The sequence below is a fragment of the Choloepus didactylus genome, chromosome 13 (assembly GCF_015220235.1).
Source record: "Choloepus didactylus isolate mChoDid1 chromosome 13, mChoDid1.pri, whole genome shotgun sequence".
NCBI classification, from domain to species: domain Eukaryota; kingdom Metazoa; phylum Chordata; class Mammalia; order Pilosa; family Megalonychidae; genus Choloepus; species Choloepus didactylus.
The window spans coordinates 72,347,078-72,368,336 of NC_051319.1; the positions used below are offsets into that span (position 1 = coordinate 72,347,078).

General features: G+C 37.6%; 1 protein-coding gene across 4 annotated transcripts in view; it reads left to right on the forward strand.

The window, feature by feature from the left end:
- LYRM7 (LYR motif containing 7) overlaps positions 1–18,779 on the forward strand; it is a 45,402-nt gene extending 26,623 nt beyond the window's left edge. For all 4 annotated transcript variants that reach the window (XM_037801980.1, XM_037801979.1, XM_037801978.1 and 1 more), the window contains exon 5: positions 18,652–18,779. In XM_037801980.1, coding sequence (XP_037657908.1) covers positions 18,652–18,722 — 71 coding nt within the window. In that variant the 3' untranslated portion in view covers positions 18,723–18,779. The remainder of the gene's footprint in view (positions 1–18,651) is intronic.
- Positions 18,780–21,259: the final 2,480 nt, after the last annotated feature.

Consider the following 21,259-nt stretch of genomic DNA (forward strand, 5'->3'; position numbering starts at 1 on the left):
GCCTTTAGATTCCATGCTTTTCCTGTCCTGTCCAGCAGGTGGTGCTTGCCAGCCTGCAGCTCCCCCACCAGTGTAAGGAGGTATGGAGCCTTTAGTTCTCCTGATGACCCTGCACTGTCGGGGGCAGGGCTGACTGAAGTTAGTTTCTGAACTCCAACCCCTGGGTACTGAGTTCCCTGAAGGAAGGCTGCCTCTTAAGCTGGACCACTCCCCCCTTTTGGGGGAAGTTATGCCCTTGAGGGAATTGTCTCCCCCACTAGATTTATTAGTTTGTCTCTGAGAGCTATCTTAGCACTGCTCTTGCCTGGGCCCAAATTGCAAGTCTTTGAGGCTTTCTGTAATGGGCTACTCAGAATAGATATTTTTTAAAAAAAGAGAAAAAGTTTAAAACAAAAAGAAAAAAGAAAAAGAAAGGCCCAGTATAGACTATTTAAAGAAAAGCACTTTAATTCCATCCTTGCAGTTCTAATGGGCTATTGAAAGGCAAAAAGACAAGGAGTTAGAGAGCAATTGAGGAGCAAACAAGAAACCAGAAAAACCAGCTATTCAGAGAAGGACCCTGGCCTCCTGCATTTGCGTATGTGCCTGATTCTGTTTGAGCCCAGCCCTTCTCTGTATTATGTTCACCCCAAGTCCAAAAGTCTCTGTTTTTGTTTTTTGGTATTTTTTGCTGTTTCTTTTAGCCCTATCTCCAGTGTCTGGTCTCATTTTATCTGGTTGGAGTTTTTGTTCAGCAGTCTGAGTTTCTTAATCAGTTCTGCAGTTGGGGCCTGGTTGAGCCTCCCTCTTGGTTTCCAGCACCGACGACCCGTCCTCCCTCAGGAAACCAGCTGCAAAGCAGACCATTGTGCCTGGCGGGGGCGCGGGCCCCCTGGCTGCGAGAACTTACAGATTTCTCTGATCTCAGCTGCTCCACTCACTCAAGACTTTTGTATGACACATGTCCAAACTCAGATTTCCCTGGGGTGTCCGTTCCACACAGTTCCTGGCTATCTCCCAGCTGTGCCGGAGGAGTAACTAAAACCCATACCTCACCACTCTGCCATCTTGCCCTGCCCTCTATCATTACTTTTTATGTGCATTTGCATTTTAGAACCTGTAAGAAGAAGTGGAGTTACATACCAAAAAAATACAGTATCGTCTCTTGCAGCTGTCAGGGCTGTTTCCTTGTCCTTGCTTGGCATTCAGCAGTTTGACTGCTATGTGTGTGCCTGTGACTCTCTTCAGGTTTAACCAGTTTGGGATCAGTTGGGTTTCTTGAATGATAGTATTTGTGTCTTTTGTTTAATTTTGGATAATTACTGCCACTATTAGTTTGAATATTCCTTCTTCCCCTTTCTTTCTTTCTTCTCATTCTGTTATTCCCTTAATTTGTATATTGGTACATTTGATGGTTTTCTAGAGGTCCCTTAGCTCTGTTTGTTTGGTTTTTTAATTTCTTTTTTCTTTCTGCTTCTCAGGCTGAATCATTTCAATTTTCTGGTCTCAAGTTTACTGATTCTTTCTTCTACTAGTTACAATCTGCTTTAAAAACCCTCTAGGGAATTTTTCATTTCAGTTGTGTCTTCCACTCCATATTTCTGTTTAGTTCCTTTTTTAAATCTCTGTCTTTTTGTTAAGCATCTCATATTGTTCATTCATTGTTTTCCTGATATCCTTTAGTTCTTTCTCTTTTCCTTTTTCTCCTTAATATTGAGTATCATTTTTTTAATGTCTTTTCCTGGTTTGTCCAAAGTCTAGTTTTCTTCATTGAAGGCTTCTGGAATTTTTTCTTGTTTCTTTGGATCAGCCATCATTTCCTGTTTCTTTCTTTGTCTTGCCATCTTTTGTTGAATACTGTACATTTTAGTATTTTAAAGTCTTGGCTCTGGAATGTGGTCCCTTAACTGTCTGTTTCCTTAAGATTTTTGGTTGGTTGGTTGGTTTTTTGTTTGTTTGTTTAGGTATAAGTAGTAAAGTTTATTAAAGAAAAAGAGAAAGAATACACATTGAAGAGATAACATGAACTTGTTAAAGGGAGAAGCACACACTGAGTGGCAGTGGGTTAGTGTGTTATATAGGAAAGTTGTATTGTGGTTTTCTTAGCTAGACCTTTGATCACCTGGTATCTTCTTTGTTCCAGGACGAGATAGTTATCACAGTTATCAGAACTTGTGACTTGCCCTTGCATATCTAAAATTTGAGTTTGGGCAGATGTTTAACAAGCTTTATGACCCCATGCTTTCTGTCATTAACTAAAAATTTGCTTTGGGCCCATGATTTTACAAACGTTTATGGTTTGGGAAGGTTTGGAGCTTTAGGGGAAATTTTTGTCCTATGAGGTTTACAACTGGAGTTCATGGCTCTGCTTTAACTCTTTGAAGCTGAATAGAATACCAGGGACCACAGCCTTGATGCCCTATTCTATCCTGCCTCAACTTCCCCCTGAAAGAATTGATCTCAAGGGGGTGCTGAGTGATGAAGATCCGACTTCTGAAATTTCTTCCTGCTGTTTTAGGGATGGTAGACCCTACCTACCGGGGTATAAAAATTATTCTCTATTCTAGTAAGGGTTGGAATAGACTGGTCCTGATCCGGAACAGCTTGATATTCATGGGAGAGCATGAGCTTAGTGTGAAATCCTTGCAGTCTGTTGGAAACAAATTTGACAAGTAGGTTAAATATGTATGGGCCAAACATAAGAAAGAAGAAAAGGAATTAAAGGACTCAGGAAAGGAAAGATCCAAGCAGCTAGATCAGATAGATGTGGAAAAGGATTCCAGTTGCATCCAATATTGTATTTAATTTGTTGGGATTTTTCCCAAAGGTCCTGTATGTTCTCTTGAATTTCACCTGAGTGGTTGATATAAAAGCCAAAAGAGAGAGAGAGAGAATTCATTATACTTAACTCTGCTTCTTTAGTAGGAGTTTTAATCCATCTAGTGGTTGACAGCTATAGGATTCTTTTTGTTCAGGAGCTTGGGAGCTTGACCCTGGGCAGATGAATCCAACTGGAGATTCCACTGACTTTTACTGTTGTAGGAGTAGTAAGAAATGGTACTTTCCATTTGGGCTCCAGCTGGGAGCCAGGCCTGGTTTCTTACCAGGTTTTAATTAAGACCAAGTCTCCTGGTTTTATCTTGGGAGAGGTTACATTTGGCTCTGGGGCAGGAAGAAATTGGGCCCCTAGATCTTGTATAAGCTTCTGTGTGGCTCCTATGGAAGTAAAGTATTTGGACCGATTATTGATTTCAGGATCTGACACTAAATCCTGGGTTTAAAATGGTCTCCCATATATCATTTCAAAGGGGATTGGCTGGAGGGACTCCTTTGGTGCCAAGCATACTCAGAGGAGAGCTAAGGGAAGATTTCGTGCTTACAGCATATGGGGTTCTTGATATAACTTTGTTAATGTTTGCTTTAAGGTACGGTTGGCTCTTTCTACCTTCCTGGAGGAAGGCACAATGGAGGTGATATTTTATGCCAAGAGCCATTGTTACCCCTTGTGTTATAAGGCTAACAAAGGCTGGCCCATTGTCACTTTGGATGGAAACAGGCAACCCAAATCTAGGAATAATTTCTTTAAGAAGCAGCTTAGAGGTGCCATTAGCTGTTTCTGTTTGAGTAGGAAAGGCTTCTATCCAGCCTTTCCACAAAGACTAGGAGGTATTTGAATCCTTGGCAAGGTGACATGTGGGTGAAGTCGACCTGCCATTCTTCTCCTGGGTATGTTCCTTGCTACTGAACTGGGGGTGTTAGGGCTGGTGGCTGGGCAGGATTGCTAGAATTTGGGTTCTTAATGGCACACAAAGCACAACTTCGAGTAACTTTTTAATAGTTTTCGCTAAATTCTTCCCACCAAGTATTTTTCTGGTATTTTGCATAATGGCAGCTTTGGCAAACTGGAACAGGGAGAAAACCTTAGACTGTCTGGTTTCACCCCTTGACTCCCAAGCCAGACACAGAGGACTGGTAAGCCAGACTTCTTACTCCGGCTGGACTCAGACAGCTGATGAGCTAGATTCTTCACCCTGACAGCTCTGAGCCCGACTCAGAGGGCTGGTGAGCTAGCCTCATCCCAGCAGCTCTGAGCCAAACCTCTGCTCCTTCCCTAATTCTGTGGGCAGAATATTCTTCAGTAAACTTGGTGCATGACCCGATCTAAAAACCACCACAAGCAGAGAACCTGAAGGTTCCACTTGGTTAAGGCCTGTGTACTCCTTTGGGAGGAGAAGGCTGATGTTATCAAGAGTGGCTAAGGGTTGTTTATGGGAATAATACAAAATCCATATGCAAAGGAAGAGATGAGCAAGAACATCAGCAAAGGGAGGGGAGAGGGGCGGAAAGAAGAGAGAATATACCTGAAACGGGGAGAAAGATGTTCCAGTTTGCTAATGCTGCCATTATGCAGAATACCAGAAATGGATTGGCATTTATAAAGGGGATTTTCAGGTCACAGATTTACAGTTCTGAGGCCATAAAAATGTCCAAACTAAGGCATCAATATGAGGATACCTTCACTGAAGAATGGCCGATGGCATCCAGAAAACCTCTGTTAGCTGGGAAAGCACATGACTCATATCTGATCTGGGGTTCTGGTTTCAAAATGGCTTTTTCCAAAATGTTTCTGGGTTTGTCTCTCTTAGCTTCTTCGGAGCAAACTCTGGTCTAGCATCCCCAAAGCAGTCAGCTCCCAAGCATCTCTCCAAAAGTCTCTCTCAGCTGTAGCACTGAGCTCCTTCAGTCTTTGAGCTCTTATAGGAGTCCAGTGATTTAATTAAGACCCACACTGAATGGGTGGGGTAACAACTCCATGAAAATAATCTAATCACAGGTATTCCCTACAGTTGGGTGAGTCGCATCTCCATGGAAACAATCAAAAGTTTCCACCCAACAAGATTGATTAGAAGATCCTGGCTCTTTTGGAGGGACATATATATCCAAACTGGCACAAAAGGAAAGGGAAACTCTCTCTGCCTGGGGGTTGTAAGGTCCATTCATAAATCAGGGAGTATAGGGAGGCAAATACTTGCAGTTTGGAGTGACCCAAGTGTCAGGTGGGTAGCAAGCACCCATAGGAAAAGCAGGACTTCAGAGGGCTATGGCACCAAGGAAGAGAACGATCAGGAGACATGACCAAGTGGTGCGGCAAGCATTACTGTCAAGAGGCATACCTCAGGCTGTCTTCTCACTTGAAATCAGCAAAGATGGATGTTCCGGTTTGCTAACGCTGCCATTATGCAAAATACCTGAGATGTATTGGCTTTTATAAAGGGGGTTTATTTGGTTACAAAGTTATAGTCCTAAGGCCATAAGAGTGTCCAAACAGAGGCATCAACAGTAGGGTACCTTCACTGAAGAACACCAATGGCGTCCAGAAAACCTCTGTTAGCTCAGAAGGCACATGGCTGGCGTCTCTTGGCTGCAACACCTCCTTCTGCCTATGAACACTTTTACAGGACTCCACTGATTCAATTAAGACCCACCCAGCATGAGTGGGGTAATACCTTCATGGTGTTTGATTTGTTTATCCAATCAAGGGACTCGCCCACAGTTGATTGAATCACATCTCCATGGAAACAATCAAATGATTCCAACCTAATCAACACTAATATATCTGCCCCCACAAGATTACATTGAAGAACTTGGCATTTTGGCGTACGTAATACATCCACACCGGCACAATGGACTCCTTGAAGCTCCTGCAGCAATCTTCTCCTGGCTTGGCTGCCAGAATGTATAACTGGTGCTCTTCTGACAATACTGCCAGGCAGAACCCTGTTCCAGGTTTGGGACTCTCACCACAGAAAGAATTCAGAGATGAAAGGGGCCAGTAGGAATAAGTAGTAAAGTTTATTAAAAAAAAAAAAAGAAAAAGAAAAAGAATTAGCATTAAAGAGATAACATGGATTTGCACGCCTCCTTAAATTTTTATCTAGCTAGTTTTATTCCTTCAAATATTTTAGCAGTGTGTGTACTGGTACATATAAATGAAAGAATTAAAATTCTACTTCTTGGCTAGAAAATGGACAGTTGTGATTGTATGTTTTTAAAAGGCATCATAAAATGTCCAGATGTAAAAAATAGTAGAAAATGAAAATAAAATGAAACTAGCTTTGCTTCTAGTTCATTTGCAAGAGTGATCATCCTGCATGCATGAATTCTAAACCTATTTCTCTTTTTCTTCTTGTTTCAGTTTACTAAAGCTGCCAGAAAGCAATGTACCAGAAATGGGTTGGCTTTTACAATGGGAATTTATTAGCTTACAAATTTACAGTTTTAAGGTTGTGTAAATGCCCAAATTAAGGCATCAACAGGACTGATTCCTTCTCTGAAGAAAAGCTGCTGGATCTGGGGTTCCTCTGTTAGATAGCAGGGCACACAGCCCCTGTCTGCTGGTCCTTTATTCCCGGGTTTCATTGCTTTCAGCTTCTAGTTCCTGTGCCATCCTCTTTGAACTCTCTTGGTTTGCCTTTGCTGGTCCTTTATTCCCGGGTTTCATTGCTTTCAGCTTCTAGTTCCTGTGCCATCCTCTTTGAACTCTCTTGGTTTCACCTCTCTTTTCCTCTCAGAAAGGACTCCAGTAAGAGAATTAAGACCCACCTTGAATGGGATGGGTCACATCTCAATTAAAAGAACTTAACCAAAAGGTCCCATCCACAATAGGTCTATACCCACAGGGATGGAGTAAAAGAACATGGCGTTTTCTAGGGTACATAAGAGCTTCAAACCAGCATAATTCTCTTCCAAATAATCTTCACAGTGAAAATTGAATATCCAATCCCAACAAAAACTCTATCCTAACAATTTACTCCTTTTTTTTAAATTCTTTTTTAAATAATCACTTCCCTTCTCCTTGCAGATGATTACAAGATTCTTTATTACAAACATAATAATTTCATCTTTTGGAAAGCACTGCATATTTATTAAATCATTAAAAAATATTGTAAAAATGGTTTTTCTTTCTAAATATTCCTTTTTAATATTTTTTTCCTATGATATCAAATGCAGGAATTTGGATTAATCATCATTTTTTATTCTTACCATTCTCATCATTGGTCCAACATAACCTTCTCTAGGTCTTTTATGGAAAAATGGTAACTATGACTAAGAAAAATACTGAAATTAACTTATTGTTCTACACTTGTTTTCTCACTGATTATTAACATCAGTAAAAGCCCTCTTTCTAGTATGGACATTAGTCAGCTGTGTCAATATTGGCCTCTATCAAACAGATACTCTATACAGAGTAATCAAATATTTGAATAAAGATTGTACCAAGAAAAATCAGGAAATCAGACAAGTCTATATTAATGATAGTTAGTTTTTAAATGGCATTGTCCATTTTTTGTGTCCATATTCCTCTCTGGCATTACATAAGACAAATAAAACAGGGACATGATTCTGAACATGCATGATACATTAGGGAAAAAAAAACACTCTAGGAAGACTTTATTTCAGATGCATTGTTTATTTATTTCTTAAATCTGCAAATTTTGCTGACATTATATTCACTACCATATATTCCATCCAAAGTATACAATCAACGTCTCACAGTGTCATCACCTAGTTATGCAGTCATCACACTCAATTTTAGGCCATTTTTGTTGCTCTGAAAAGAAAAATATCAGATAGACATAAAAAAAAGAAATCCAAAACACCCTGTATCACTTATCCCATCCTATTGTTACTCCTAACATCTGTTTGGCACGCCTGCTACCGTTGATGAAAAAACATTAAGATATTACTCTTAACCATAGTCTGTAGCCTGCAACAGGTAATTTTTTCTCAAAAACCACTCCATTATTAACTCTTTGTACAAGTGTATATTTGTACTAGATCCGCAAGAACTTATTTATATTTGTAGTATTGATCAGTGCCATACATGACTATAAACAAACCCTGTGCCAGTTTGAATGTATTATGTCCCCCAAATGCCATTATCTTTGATGCAATTTTGTATGGGCAGACATATTAGTGTTGATTAGATTGTAATTCTTTGAGTGTTTCCATGGAGATGTGATCCACCCAACTATGGGTGATAACTCTGATTGGATAATTTCCATGGAGGTGTAGCCCTACCCATTCAGTGTGGGCCTTGATTAGTTTACTAGAGCACCATATAAGCTCAGACAGAAGGAGCTAGCTTGCTACAGCCAAGAGGGACATTTTGAAGAATGCACAGGAGCTGAGAGAGGAGCTTCGGCTTAGAGACATTTTGGAGATGGCCTTTGAAAACAGACTTTTGCTCTGGAGAAGCTAAGAGAGGACAAATGCCGCAAGAGCAACTGAGACTCCCATTTCAAGAGGAGCTGCAGCCTACAGAGTCCTGGGAGAAAGCCACTTTGAAACCAGAACTTGGAGCACACACCAGTCACGTGCCTTCCCAGCTAACAGAGGTTTTTTGGACGCCATTGGCCATCCTCCAGTGAAGGTACCTGATTGTTGATGCCTTACCTTGGATGCTTTATGGCGTTAAGACTGTAACTGTGTAACCAAATAAACCCCCTTTATAAAAGCCAATCCATTTCTGGTGTTTTGCCTCCCGGCAGCACTAGCAAACTGGAACAATCCCTTTCAACCAAATTCACCCACCAAACAGCACTATTACTCATAATCCCAATAATGGCTACCCTCACCTCCATCCATTTCCAAATATTTAAGTTCAACCTCATTAAAAACTTTGTATGTATCAGGCAACTGATCCCCTTTCTCTACCTTCTGTCTACCTGTCAGTACCTTATATTCTACATTAAAACCTTGAGTTTACATGTTATAGTTAGTTCATATTAGTGAAATCATACAATATTTGTCATTTTGTGTCTGACATATTTCACTCAGCATTGTGTCTTCAAAGTTAACCCATGTTGTCACATGCTTCAGGACCTCATTTCCTTCTTACTGCCGCATTATATTCTGTTGTATGTATATAACACATTTATCCACTCTTATATTGATGAACGACTGGATTATTTCCATCTTTAGGCAATTGTGAATAATCCCACTATGAACATCAGGTGTGCAAATATTTATTTGTGTCCCTGCTTTTAGAGCTACTGGGTATATACCGAGTAGTGGAATTGTCAGGTCATAGGGCAACTCAATTTTTAGTTTTCTGCAAAACTGTCAAACTGTCTTCCACAGTGGCTTTACCATTTTACATTTCCACCAGCAGTGAATAAGTGTTCCTATTACTCCATATGCTCTCCAACACTTGTAGTTTCCTGTTTCTTTAATAGCTGCTATTCTTATAGATGTGAGATGATATCTCACTGTGGTTTTGATTTCATTTCCCTAATAGCTAATGAAGATGAACATCTTTCCATGTGCTTTTTAGCCATTTGTATTTCCTCTTTGAAGAATTGTATATTCATATCTTTTGCCCATTTTGTAATTGGGTTGTTTGTTCCTTTTATTGTTGAGTTGTAGGATTTCTTTGTATATACTGGATATCAGACTCTTATCAGATATATGATTAGCAAATAGTCTCTCTCATTGAGTTGGCTGCCTTTTCACCATATTAACAAAGTCCTTTGAAGCACAAAAGTATCCAGTCTTGAGGAGTTCCCATTTATCAATTTTTTATTCTGTTGCTTGTGCTTTGGGTATAAGATCTAAGAAGCTACCTCTTATTACTGAGTCTTGAAGTTGTTTTCCTATATTTTCTTCTAGGAGTTTTATGGTACTGGCTCTTCTATTTAGGTCTTTGATTCACATTGAGTTAATTTTCATATAGGGTGTGAGGGAGGGGTCCTCTTTCATTCTTTTGATATGGATATCCAGTTCTTCCAGAACCATTTACTGAAGAGACTATTCTGTCCCAGCTCATTGGATTAGGTGATTTTGTCAAGAATCAATTGACCATAGATCTGAGGGTCTATTTCTGAACTCTCAATTTGATGCCATTGATCAATGTGTCTCTTTGTGCCAGAAACATGATGTTTTGACCACTGTGGCTTTATACTAGACTTTAAAGTCAGGAAGTGTAAGTCCTGCCACTTCATTCTTCTTTTTCAAGATGTTTTTGGCTATTCAAGATCCCTTTCCCTTTCAAATAAATTTGATAACTAGCTTTTCCAATTCTACAAAATAAGTTGTTGGGATTTTGATTGGTATTGCATTGAATCTATAGATCAGTTTAGGTAGACTTGACATATTAATGAACACAGACTGTCTTTCCACCTATTTAGGTCTTTGATTTCTTATAGCAATGTTTTGTAGTTTTCTGTGTACAGGTCCTTTACATCCTTGGTTAAGTTTATTCTAGATAACTTGATTCTTTTAGTTGCAAGTGAATGGAATTTTGTTCTTGATTGCCTCCTCAGTTAGCTCATTACTACTATATAGAAACTACTGATTTTTTTTGAGATTGTTCACATACCATACAATTATCTAAAGATCCAAAGTGTACAATCAGTTGCTCAGGATGCCATCATACAGCTGTGCATCCATCACAATTAATGTTTTTTTTTGAATTTTTAGAACATTTTCATTACTCCAGGAAAGAAATAAAGACAAAAAAAGGAAACTCAAATCCTCCCATACCCCTAACCAATCCCCCTCCATTATTGACTCATAGTATTGGTATAGTACATTTGTCACTATTGATGAAAGGATGTTAAAATACTACTAACTGTAGTATATAGTTTGCAGTAGGTATATTTTTCCCTATATGCCCTCTATTATTAACTTCTAGTTACAGTGTTTTACATTTGTTCTATTTCATGAAAGAGATTTCTAATATTTATACAGTTAATCATGGACATTGAGATCTGCTGTTGTGTCTCCATTGTGTCTTTCATCTCTTGTGCCTTTCCTTTCCATAGATTCTGCCAGTTGTTTTTTTGAACTTTCAATTTCTACCTTATGTTCACCCAGTGTTTTCATTATACACTTCATCTCTTTTGCTGTATCTTCCCTAAACTTTTTGAATTGATTTAGCATTAGTTGTTTCAATTCCTGTATCTCAGTTGAAGTGTAAGTTTGTTCCTTTGACTGGTCCATACCTTTGTTTTTCTTAGTGTAGGTTGTAGTTGTCTGTTGTCTAGGCATCTGGTTTCCTTGGTTACCCCAATCAGGTTTTCCCAGACCAGAACAGGCTCAGATCTCAGAAGGGGGCAATATTCAGTATCAGGTTTCCCTGAGGTTGTGTCTTAGAAGATTGACACACCCTGTGAGGCCTCTAGCCACTGTGCTTTTCCTACCCTGCTCAGCAGGTGGCATCTGTCAGCCTGTCACTCTTGACTGGTGTAAGGAGATGTGGCTCCCTTAGTCCTTAGTTTCTCTTTTGGCTGTTTTCCCCCAGGCTCTGGGGTCTGGTTCTGAATGGGAGGCTGGTAGTAGGGCTGGGCATCACCTCCTTCCTCTTAGGGAAGATGCATCCCCTACGGAGTGATCATTAGCATTTAAATAGGTTCTTTGTCTCTGTGACTTGGCTGACTCCACCCTTGTCTGGGTCAGAGCACTATGAACTGAAAATGGCTGCGGCTTTCTCCACTGAGCTGCCCAGGTTGAAAGAGAGAAAACGGGACAGAAGGCCCCCTTCAGGGCCAGTCCACAGTGCCCGCCCAGCTTCACCCACGAGCCAGAGATAGCACCTGGTCCTTTGGGCTCCCCGTCCTGGGACAGAGAAGTCCTCTGTTCATCATCACTAAAAGCCTCTGTCTGCTTGTTGGGGATTTGTAGCTTGTATTGAGCAATCCATGTTTGTTAATTAAAACCCCAGTTGGAGCTGGACTGAGATATATTTGCTTGCTCAGAGAGTGCTGCTCTCTATCACAGTGGGATTTTGCAGTTCAGGCTGCCGTTGGAGGAGAGGGCTCCTGGCTTGGGTCCGCAGTTTTTACTTACAGGTTTTATGCTGTGATCTCAGGCATTCCTCGCATTCCAGGTTGGTGTACGATGTGTGGACAGTCACAGTTGTCCCCCAGCAGTTATTCCAGATTATTTACTAGTTGTTCCTGGTTGTTTATTAGTTGTTCCAGGGGACTAACTAACTTCCACTCCTCTTTATGCCACCATCTTCTTGGTTCTAGAACTACTGATTTTTTTTAAGCATTTATTTTTTTCCATTTTTTTATTGTGAACTTTAACATATATACCTAACAGTGATAACTTTTGATGTACAATTTCACAAGTAGTTAGAAAGCAAATCTCAAAGAATGTCATGGGTCACAGTTCCACAACTTCAACGGTTTCCAGTGTTGTAAAATATAACATACATACAGAAAGGTGTCATCTCTCATATGGCTCAACAAAGTGTCATATAGGTAATTTCAAAAATTGTTGAGTTACAGTTACACAATTTCAGTATTTTCCTTATTATGCAATACAAGGTATATATAGAAAAGTGAAGACCTTCAAGGCACAATTCAATGAGTAGCCATAGAGCAAATCCCAAAGGATGTTATAGGCTACAGTTCCACCATGTCATTTACCTCCTTCCAGCCATTCCAACACCCTAACACCCAAAAATTTGTATATAATTATATGAAGTTTCTGTATTCATAGACCTTTTTCAATCTTATCTTGTTTGTTGCTATTCCTTCCTCTCCCTTAATCTCTCTCCATCTTCAGGGTTATCTAGGCAGTGAGCACCCTAACTTGTTCATATTAAAATATAATATAGTGGTGAGAGTGGGCATCCTTGTCTCATTCCTGATCTTAGAGGGAAGGCTTTCAGTCTCTCACCATTGAGTACTATGCTGGCTGTGGGTTTTTCATATATGCCCTTTATTGTATTGAGGACATTTCCTTCAATTCCTACCTTTTGAAGTGTTTTTATCAAAAAAGAGTGCTGAATTTTGTCGAATGCTTTTTCAGCATCTATTGAGATGATCATTTGATTTTTCCCTTTTGATTTGTTAATGTGTTGTATTACATTGATTTTCTTGTGTTGAACCACCCTTTCACACCTGGAATGAACCCCAGTTGGTCGTAGTGTATTATTATTTTAATGTGCCTTTGGATACGATTTGCAAGCATTTTATTGAGAATTTTTGCATCTGTATTCCTTAGTGAGATTGGCCTGTAGTTTTCCTTTCTTGTAGTATCTTTACCAGGTTTTGGTATTCAAGTAATGTTAGCTTCGTAGAATAAGTTAGTTAGTGTTCCCTTTTCTTCAATTTTTTGGAAGCTTTTGAGCAGGAGTGGTATTAATTCTTCTTGGAATGTTTGGTAAAATTCCCCTATGAAACCATCTGGCCCCAGGCTTTTCTTTGTAAGAAGATTTTTGATGACTCATTGAATGTCTTTGCTTGTGACTGGTTTGTTGAGGTCTTCCATTTCTTCTTGGGTCAGTCTAAGTTGTTCTTGTGTTTCCAGGAAATTGTCCACTTCCTCTAAGTTGTCTAGTTTGTTGGTGTACAGTTGTTCATAGACTCCTTTATGATTTTTTAAATTTGTTCGGGGTCTGTGATAATGACCCCCTTTCATTTCTGATTTTGTTTATTTGGATCATCTCTCTTTTTCACTTTGTCAGTCTAGCAAGGGTTTGTCAATCTTGTTGATCTTCTCAAAGAATCAACTTTTGGTTTAATTTCTTCTCTTTATTGTTTTTTGTTCTCCAGATCATTTATTTTTGCTTTAATCTTTGTTGTTCTACTTTCTTTAGGGTTAGGTTTCTGTTCATTCTCTAGCTTATTCAGTTGTTCATTTAGGTCTTTGGTTTTAGTTCTTTCTTCCTTTTTAATGTGTGGATTGAAAGCTATAAATTTCCCTCTCAGCAACACCCATTGGGCACCATGATAAGGGAGGCAGAAAGGCAGAATTATTGTGGAGGCACACAGAGCTCCAGATCCAAACGTAGTGGGCACAGATGGGTTCTTGGGAAAAAAACAAGTTTGTTTTACAATTTCACTTTACAGGTTCTCTAATTTGAACTATCTGTAGAATTTGTTTTTGTGTTTGATATGTTTAGCAAAGTTTTTATAATTTCAGAGTCAAATATTTTATGTCCTATAAATAAATTATATCCGAAACACCTCTGTGATTGCCACACTATAAACCTTGCCATCCACAGATAATTTTTTTTTAAATCTGGACCTAAATTTTGATCTTTAGTCCATAATTAAGTTAAAAATTTTTCCTTCAAGAGGTTACTTTTTTCCCCCTTTATTAGAGAAGTTGTGGGTTTACAGAACAGTGCTGCTTTGAATCTGTTACATACCCCAGAGAAGCCGTGTTCTTTTGGTCCAGTCTTGTGGGGGCAGACCTATTGTTGGGTGGGACCTTTTGATTAGGTTGTTTCCATGGAGGTGTGACCCTATCAATTCAAGGTGGTTCTTTTTTTTTTTTTTTTCCTTAAGAATCCACAAATAAGTTTATTATCCTTTAACAGAATATCTTTCTCATGCATTTCAATACAAAATATATTTAACACTTTAAAATTATTTAACAGCACTGGCTATATATTTTCATTTTAAAGAACTGTATTTGGGCAGAAAATGAACAATGCTAAGAAGCATCAACATCTGTTCTCGCTGTTCATCACTTGTTTCCAAATTAAGCTTCAAATTCTGACCCTTCCAAACTCGTGTACTTTTTTTTTTAATTCAGTTTTATTGAGATATTCACATACCATACAATCATCTATGGTGTACAATCAACTGTTCACAGTATCAAGGTGGTTCTTAATTAGTTTACTGCAGTCCTTGAGGGAGCTCAGGGAGTGAGAGAGAGCTCAGAGCCTACACAGGCCCAGACACTTGGAGATGCTAAGCTAAGAGATGAAACCCAGAGTCTTCCCCAGAGAAGCTAAGTGAGAACTCGCAGATGCTTAAAGAGAAAGCCACTGGAATCAGAAGCTGAAAGCAACACAACCCAGGAACAAAGGACCAGCAGACGTCAGCCATGTGCCTTCCCAGATGACAGAGGTGTTCCAGACACAGTTGGCCTTTCTTCCGTGAAGGTATCCTCTTACTGATGCCTTAGTTTGGACATTTTTATGGCCTTAGAACTATAAATTTGTGACCTAATAAATCCCTTTTATAAAAGCCAATCCGTTTCTGGTATATTGCATTCTGGCAGCTTTAGCAAACCAAAACACCACCCTACCACCAACACCTTGCATTGGTATGGAACATTTGTTACAATTGATGATAGCACATTTTTATAATTGTACTGTTAAAGACCATGTTTTAACTTATGGTTCATTGTTTGTGTAGGGTAGTTCCGTGGATTTTTTTAAAATTTTTATTGTTTACTATAGATACAATTGAACATTTCCCTTTTAATCATATTCTGATATATATTTCAGTGCTGTTAATTGCATTCACAATGTTGTGCTACCATCACCGCCATCCATTACCAAAACATTTCCATCATTCCAAATAGGAATTCTATACATTTTAAGCTTTAAATTCCCATTCCCTGTAGTCACCCCATCCCCTGGTAACTTGTATTCTAGATTCTAACTCTATTAGTTTGCTTGTTTCAAATCAGTGAGATCATACATCAGGAGGTTACTTTTTAAATGATGTGATTAATATGACCAGAGAAGATAATCCTTTTCTCAGAGGCCTAAATTCAGGAAATAAACCATGATCTCAGCATGGTTCCTTGTTCAGTTTACTCAAAAAAACTAATGTTGTTATGGTATTTTGGTATCTAATGTAGAAAGCAAAATCAGGACTTTTAGAGTCAATAGAACAATGTAAAATAGTGTTATACAATTAAATAATAAGGGAAATGGTTACATTATAACATCAGTTTATAGTATGTAAATATACTTGTGTTATATTTCCCTTAATTAAAGTGTTAGCAATTAACAAATATAGAAAAATTAAATCATACGGTACTGTTTTATTCCAAAGATTACCTGGTAAGGTAAATTGAGGGTAGGGGATCAAGGAAAGGGCATTTGTCAGGCGTTCTGGTTATTTACCACTTTTTGAATATCCCTACTTTGTTTCAGGAATTTCCATCTGCATGAGTTCTAAATCCCCAAGATAGAATTTAGTAAATTCAGTTCCTCAGTTTCCTTTGCAGCTCAAGTACAGGCAATTTGGCAGTCACACATATTCAATATTCAGAATTGAACAACTTGAGGAAGGAGGCTTAGCATAGAATCTGTTTTGCTGGCAAGAGGAGCATCAGTGATTGCACAGTCAAGTCCCTTATACATAAGTGACATCTGTATGGTGACAGTAATGGTTGAAGTGAAGCTGAATTTCTGACAGCATCTGAAGTGTAGTATTTTGTGCTCCAAAGGGTACAAGAAATAGTAGCAGTTTCTTTTATTGCTCCCTGAGGCAGCAGCAGTTTTATCATCAGGTATTTCTTTGGTGAATCCTCCAAAGACTTGGTAAAAGCAGGTGAGAAGTGAACAATGGTTAAATAGTATTTATTTAACTGTTTTTCACCTTAGTAAGCCAGATGGTAAGGGCATTATTATTAGTTAGACCAGTTCTTTTTTACTATTAAATAAAAATGTCAGTTTTCCTTTTGGCTTGAATTTGTTTTCATGATTTTTTACAAACTTTTTATTTTGAAATAATTCATATTTACAGAAAAATTGCAAGAAAAGTTGAAGGGTATGAGAAGTTGCTTCACCCGGGTTCCACAAATGCTAACATTTTACCACATTTCCCTTATCATCCCACTAATTTTTTTTCCTGAACTGCCAGAGTAAGTTACAGACATATTCTTTCCCTTTTATCCAAAAATGAGCTTTTTAAAAATCATGACAGCCCACCTGGTTCAGATCTTCTAGAGAAATGATTCAGGTGTGTTTCTTAAAATACCTTAATGTATATTTCCTAAAAATACAAGGACATTCTTTAATGTGGTCACAGTATAATTATCAAAAACAGGATATTAACATTGATACTCTACTGTTATTCGAATTTTTCCATTTGACCCAACAATGTTTATAACAAAAGGAAAAAAAATTCCCTTTGGTCCAGGATCCAATCCAGGATCACTTATTGCATTTAGTCATTGTATCTCTTTAGTCTTACTTAACCTAGAGCAGTTCCTCGGTCTTTCTTTGTCTTTCATGACCATGATATTTTTGAAGAATATAGGGCCAGTTATTTTTTTTTTTTTTAGAGATAACAGTAAAAATAATGTTTATTGTTTATTTTCTGATTACAACACAAATATATGCTCCTTGAATAAAATTTGGAAAACATATAAAAGTTTCAATGAGAAAAAGTAAAAATTACATATAACCCAACTTTTTAAAGTAACCAAATTTCTTATTATATTTCACTGATTTTTTTTTAATCTTCATTTTATTGAGATATATTCACATACCACACAGTCATACAAAACAAATCGTACTTTCGATTGTTTACAGTACCATTACATAGTTGTACATTCATCACCTAAATCAATCCCTGACACCTTCATTAGCACACACACAAAAAACAACAAGAATAATAATTAGAGTGAAAAAGAACAATTGAAGTGAAAAGAACACTGGGTAACCTTGTCTGTTTGTTTCCTTCCCCTATTTTTCTTTCATCCATCCATAAACTAGACAAAGTGGAGTGTGGTCCTTATGGCTTTCCCAATCCCATTGTCACCCCCTCATAAGCTACATTTTTATACAACTGTCTTTGAGATTCATGGGTTCTGGGTTGTAGTTTGATAGTTTCAGGTATCCACCACCAGCTACCCCAATTCTTTGGAACCTAAAAAGGGTTGTCTAAAGTGTGCGTAAGAGTGCCCACCAGAGTGACCTCTTGGCTCCTTTTGGAATCTCTCTGCCACTGAAGCTTATTTCATTTCCTTTCACATCCCCCTTTTGGTCCAGAAGATGTTCTCAGTCCCACGATGCCAGGTCTACATTCCTCCCCGGAGTCATATTCCACGTTGCCAGGGAGATTCACTCCCCTGGGTGTCTGATCCCACATAGTGGGGAGGGCAGTGATTTCACCTTTCAAGTTGGCTTAGCCAGAGAGAGAGGAGGGCCAGTTATTTTAACAGAATGTAGGGTGAGCATTTTTTGATCATGACAGCTCAACTGGGTTCAGCAACTCTGGAGAAAAGAATGAGAAATCACACATCTCCAAAATATTGTATCTTAACTTTATCTTAACTTTGACAAGATGTCTTACCCAGGACTCAATGTTTTTTAAATTGTGTTGCTGTGGTTAATGATGTTTCTCAACAGGGCATTTTTGGCATTTTGAACAGAATAATTTTTCACTGTGCCAGACTGTCCTGCACATTGCAGGGTGTTTAGCATCCATGGTCCCTGCCTACTAAACTCCAGTTGGTGTGACAATCCAAAATATGTTCCTGGATGAAAACCATTGTTCTATAAAATTAAGAATCTTTAAATTAGGAGAGCATTCTTGCTTTTTCTATAATGGCATAATATAAACAAATATAATTTCTAGTTGATAGTTTATTTATCAGCAGTCTGTAATCAGATGGCCAATAATGTATTTAGAAGATTTGTTAGTTATTTAATTATATTAATAAATAAACAATAAAGGTTAAATTGGCGATATATATTGCTATAAAATCTTAAATGAGAATTCTATTACTGTCTACATTTAGAATCAGGACTCCGCATTAGATATTAACCAAATAAAGTATCTCTAGAAGATCTACTGTTATAAATTTTGAGAAGAAATAAGTATACTTGCATTTCATTTTAAGTTTAGTGATGCTGAATAGTCTTTCTTTGTGTTTTGTTTTGTTTGTTTGTTTGTTTTACAGAACTGGTTCCTAGGAAGGACCTTCTTATAGAAAATATGCCATATTGTGATGCTCCAACTCAGAAGCAATGAATTTTCTAGGATAAAACCAAATCTTTGTACTTATTAATTTAAAATATATCACTTTGGAAAAGTCTTGGAAATGCATATAATTTTCTCTGAACTGGCATATTGAAAATTAATGAATTAAAGGATAGCTCCATAATTAAGTTTCAGGTTAAAGGACACTACTGAGAACAACAGAATATAGTTAAATTTCCAAAGGCCATTAGATAAAAGGACATTTCATTTTCATTGAAAAATCAAAGTTTATGAAGTAAAATAATGCCCTCTTTGACCTTGATGATAGTTAAATATCTTGGTCTTACCATAACTTTTTGAGAAAGCATTTTCTGAGAAGTTAGTAGGTTCTCCTTCAGTATGAAATGAAATTGTGAGATTAAATTGCTATTTAACCCCAGAAACATAAATTGCTCAAAAACACACCATGTGTGCCAACTCTTTACAGAAGGTGGCCCTTGTTTCCTAAAGCACTGGAATTATACTTTAGTTAACAAATAGTTGTGCTTTCTTTTTAGAAGCAGAGAATATCTCTGTGTTCTTATAAAGACATTTTTAAAATCAGTCTTCCGCAGAGAGATGAATAAAATATAAAGATTACCTAAGATGTCTATGGAATAAAAAAATCCTAATTTTTAGGAAATAATGACCTTTGATCAGATTATATAATACGGTCTTAGTAGAATTAGCTATACTGGGACCACAGTCAGACATTGTTGTGAATATATAATATATAATAAATATATGGTGGCATTCTTTTCATTTTAATCAATAAAAACTTAAATCACCATTGTTCTTCCACATGGCCCTTTGCTGATGTTCCGGTAGTATCACAAACAGCTTGGCATTCTGCCATCTAATGCTAGGAATTATAAAATGTTTTTTAGTAATCCTTTATTTATTTTTTATCTGTGCATCTTACCATTTCTGTTTTATTAGTGTAACAATATGTTCTTTCCCATTCATTGATGACACATGGACTCTTATTTTACAAGATTCCCACAGATCTACTAATTGGAAAAACATATTAGTTATCCAAAATGGATATATAAATATCATATTTGAAAATAGTTTAATTTTAGTAGATCAAAAAATTCTTAAAATTATTTAGAAGTAACAACATATAAACCAGAGACTACCCTTAATGCCTCCTAATACTTTTGAGGAGATTGGTTAATATTATGAGAAATTGATTTTATATGTCAAAAATTCACAACTTAATTGTTGAGGATTGAATCATATCCCCCCACCAAAGACACATCCAGGCCCCAACCTCTGGCCTTGTGGGTGTGAGCCCATTTGTAAACAGGACCTTTGAAGATGCTATTAGTGAAGGTGCGCCCAAGCTGAATAAAGGTTGGCCTTCATCCAATATGGCTGAAGTCCTTATAAGCAAAGGAAATTGGACACAGAGAAGCCATGGGAAAAGCAAGAAGCTGGAAGTCAACAGAACCTGGAAAAGGAAGGAGAAGACACCACTATGTGCATTGCCATGTGTTGAAAAAACCAGAGAACCCCAGAGATTGCTGACCAGCCAGAGATACCAACCCTAGGAGGAAGCAAGTCTCCTAGCCTCCAAAACCGTGAGCCAATAAATTCCTGTTTTTAAGCCAACCCATTGTGTGGTACTTATTTTAGCAACTGGGATACTAGACTGCTAAATTTTTCATATCCTACATATATTTATTATTATGTATATGGAAATTAAACCTAGATAAATGTTAGAGTTCTTTCAAATTTGAAATTTGCCCTTATAAGAGAATGCTGAAAGTTGTTACAGCACAATCATTGTGTAAAGTCTCTTACTACTATTTTGGTAAGTGTCTTTATTATATATTTAGATAAAAGTTGGTTCACATAGTTTAATTTTAGTATGCATTCATTTTGTTTCAATATCATTGAACATTATTAGAAGATCATAGCCTTTTTTTTGGCCTAAATTCCCTTGTTTCATTCTTCATTCACATTAATTTAAAATCTTATCAAATTTCTTTTTTTATATAAACTAGTTATCATTAGGGGTAGTAGAGATTAATAATTCACTTATCTATTTTACTAAAACTAGAGCTTGAAGATTTTCTTTAAAAAATATATTTATGTATATGCACCCAAAACACACATACATATCTTACTATAGAGTCTTAAAACTATGCAGTAAAGTTCTTGTGTAGTGTATCAACAATAGGATTGACTGTCATAAAATGGCATGCCTTAAATTTTGAAAGATTTGGCACCTTAGCCTTATAGAGGTTTTATATATATTTCAAATGAATTTTAACTAGTTTTTTAATGGTTTCATTGCATGTGCTGATTTGGATCTATTATGTCCTCCAGAAATGCCATGTTCGTTTAATCTAATCTTGTAGGGGCAGGCCTATTGTGCCTGGGACCTTTTGATTAGATTGTTTCCGTGGAGATATGACCACCCAATTGTGGGTGGGACCTTTTGATTAGATTATTTCCATGAAGATATGACCCTGCCCATTCAAGGTGGGTCTCAGTTAGTTTACTGGAGTCCTTAAGAGACCTCAGAGCCAACACAGATCTCA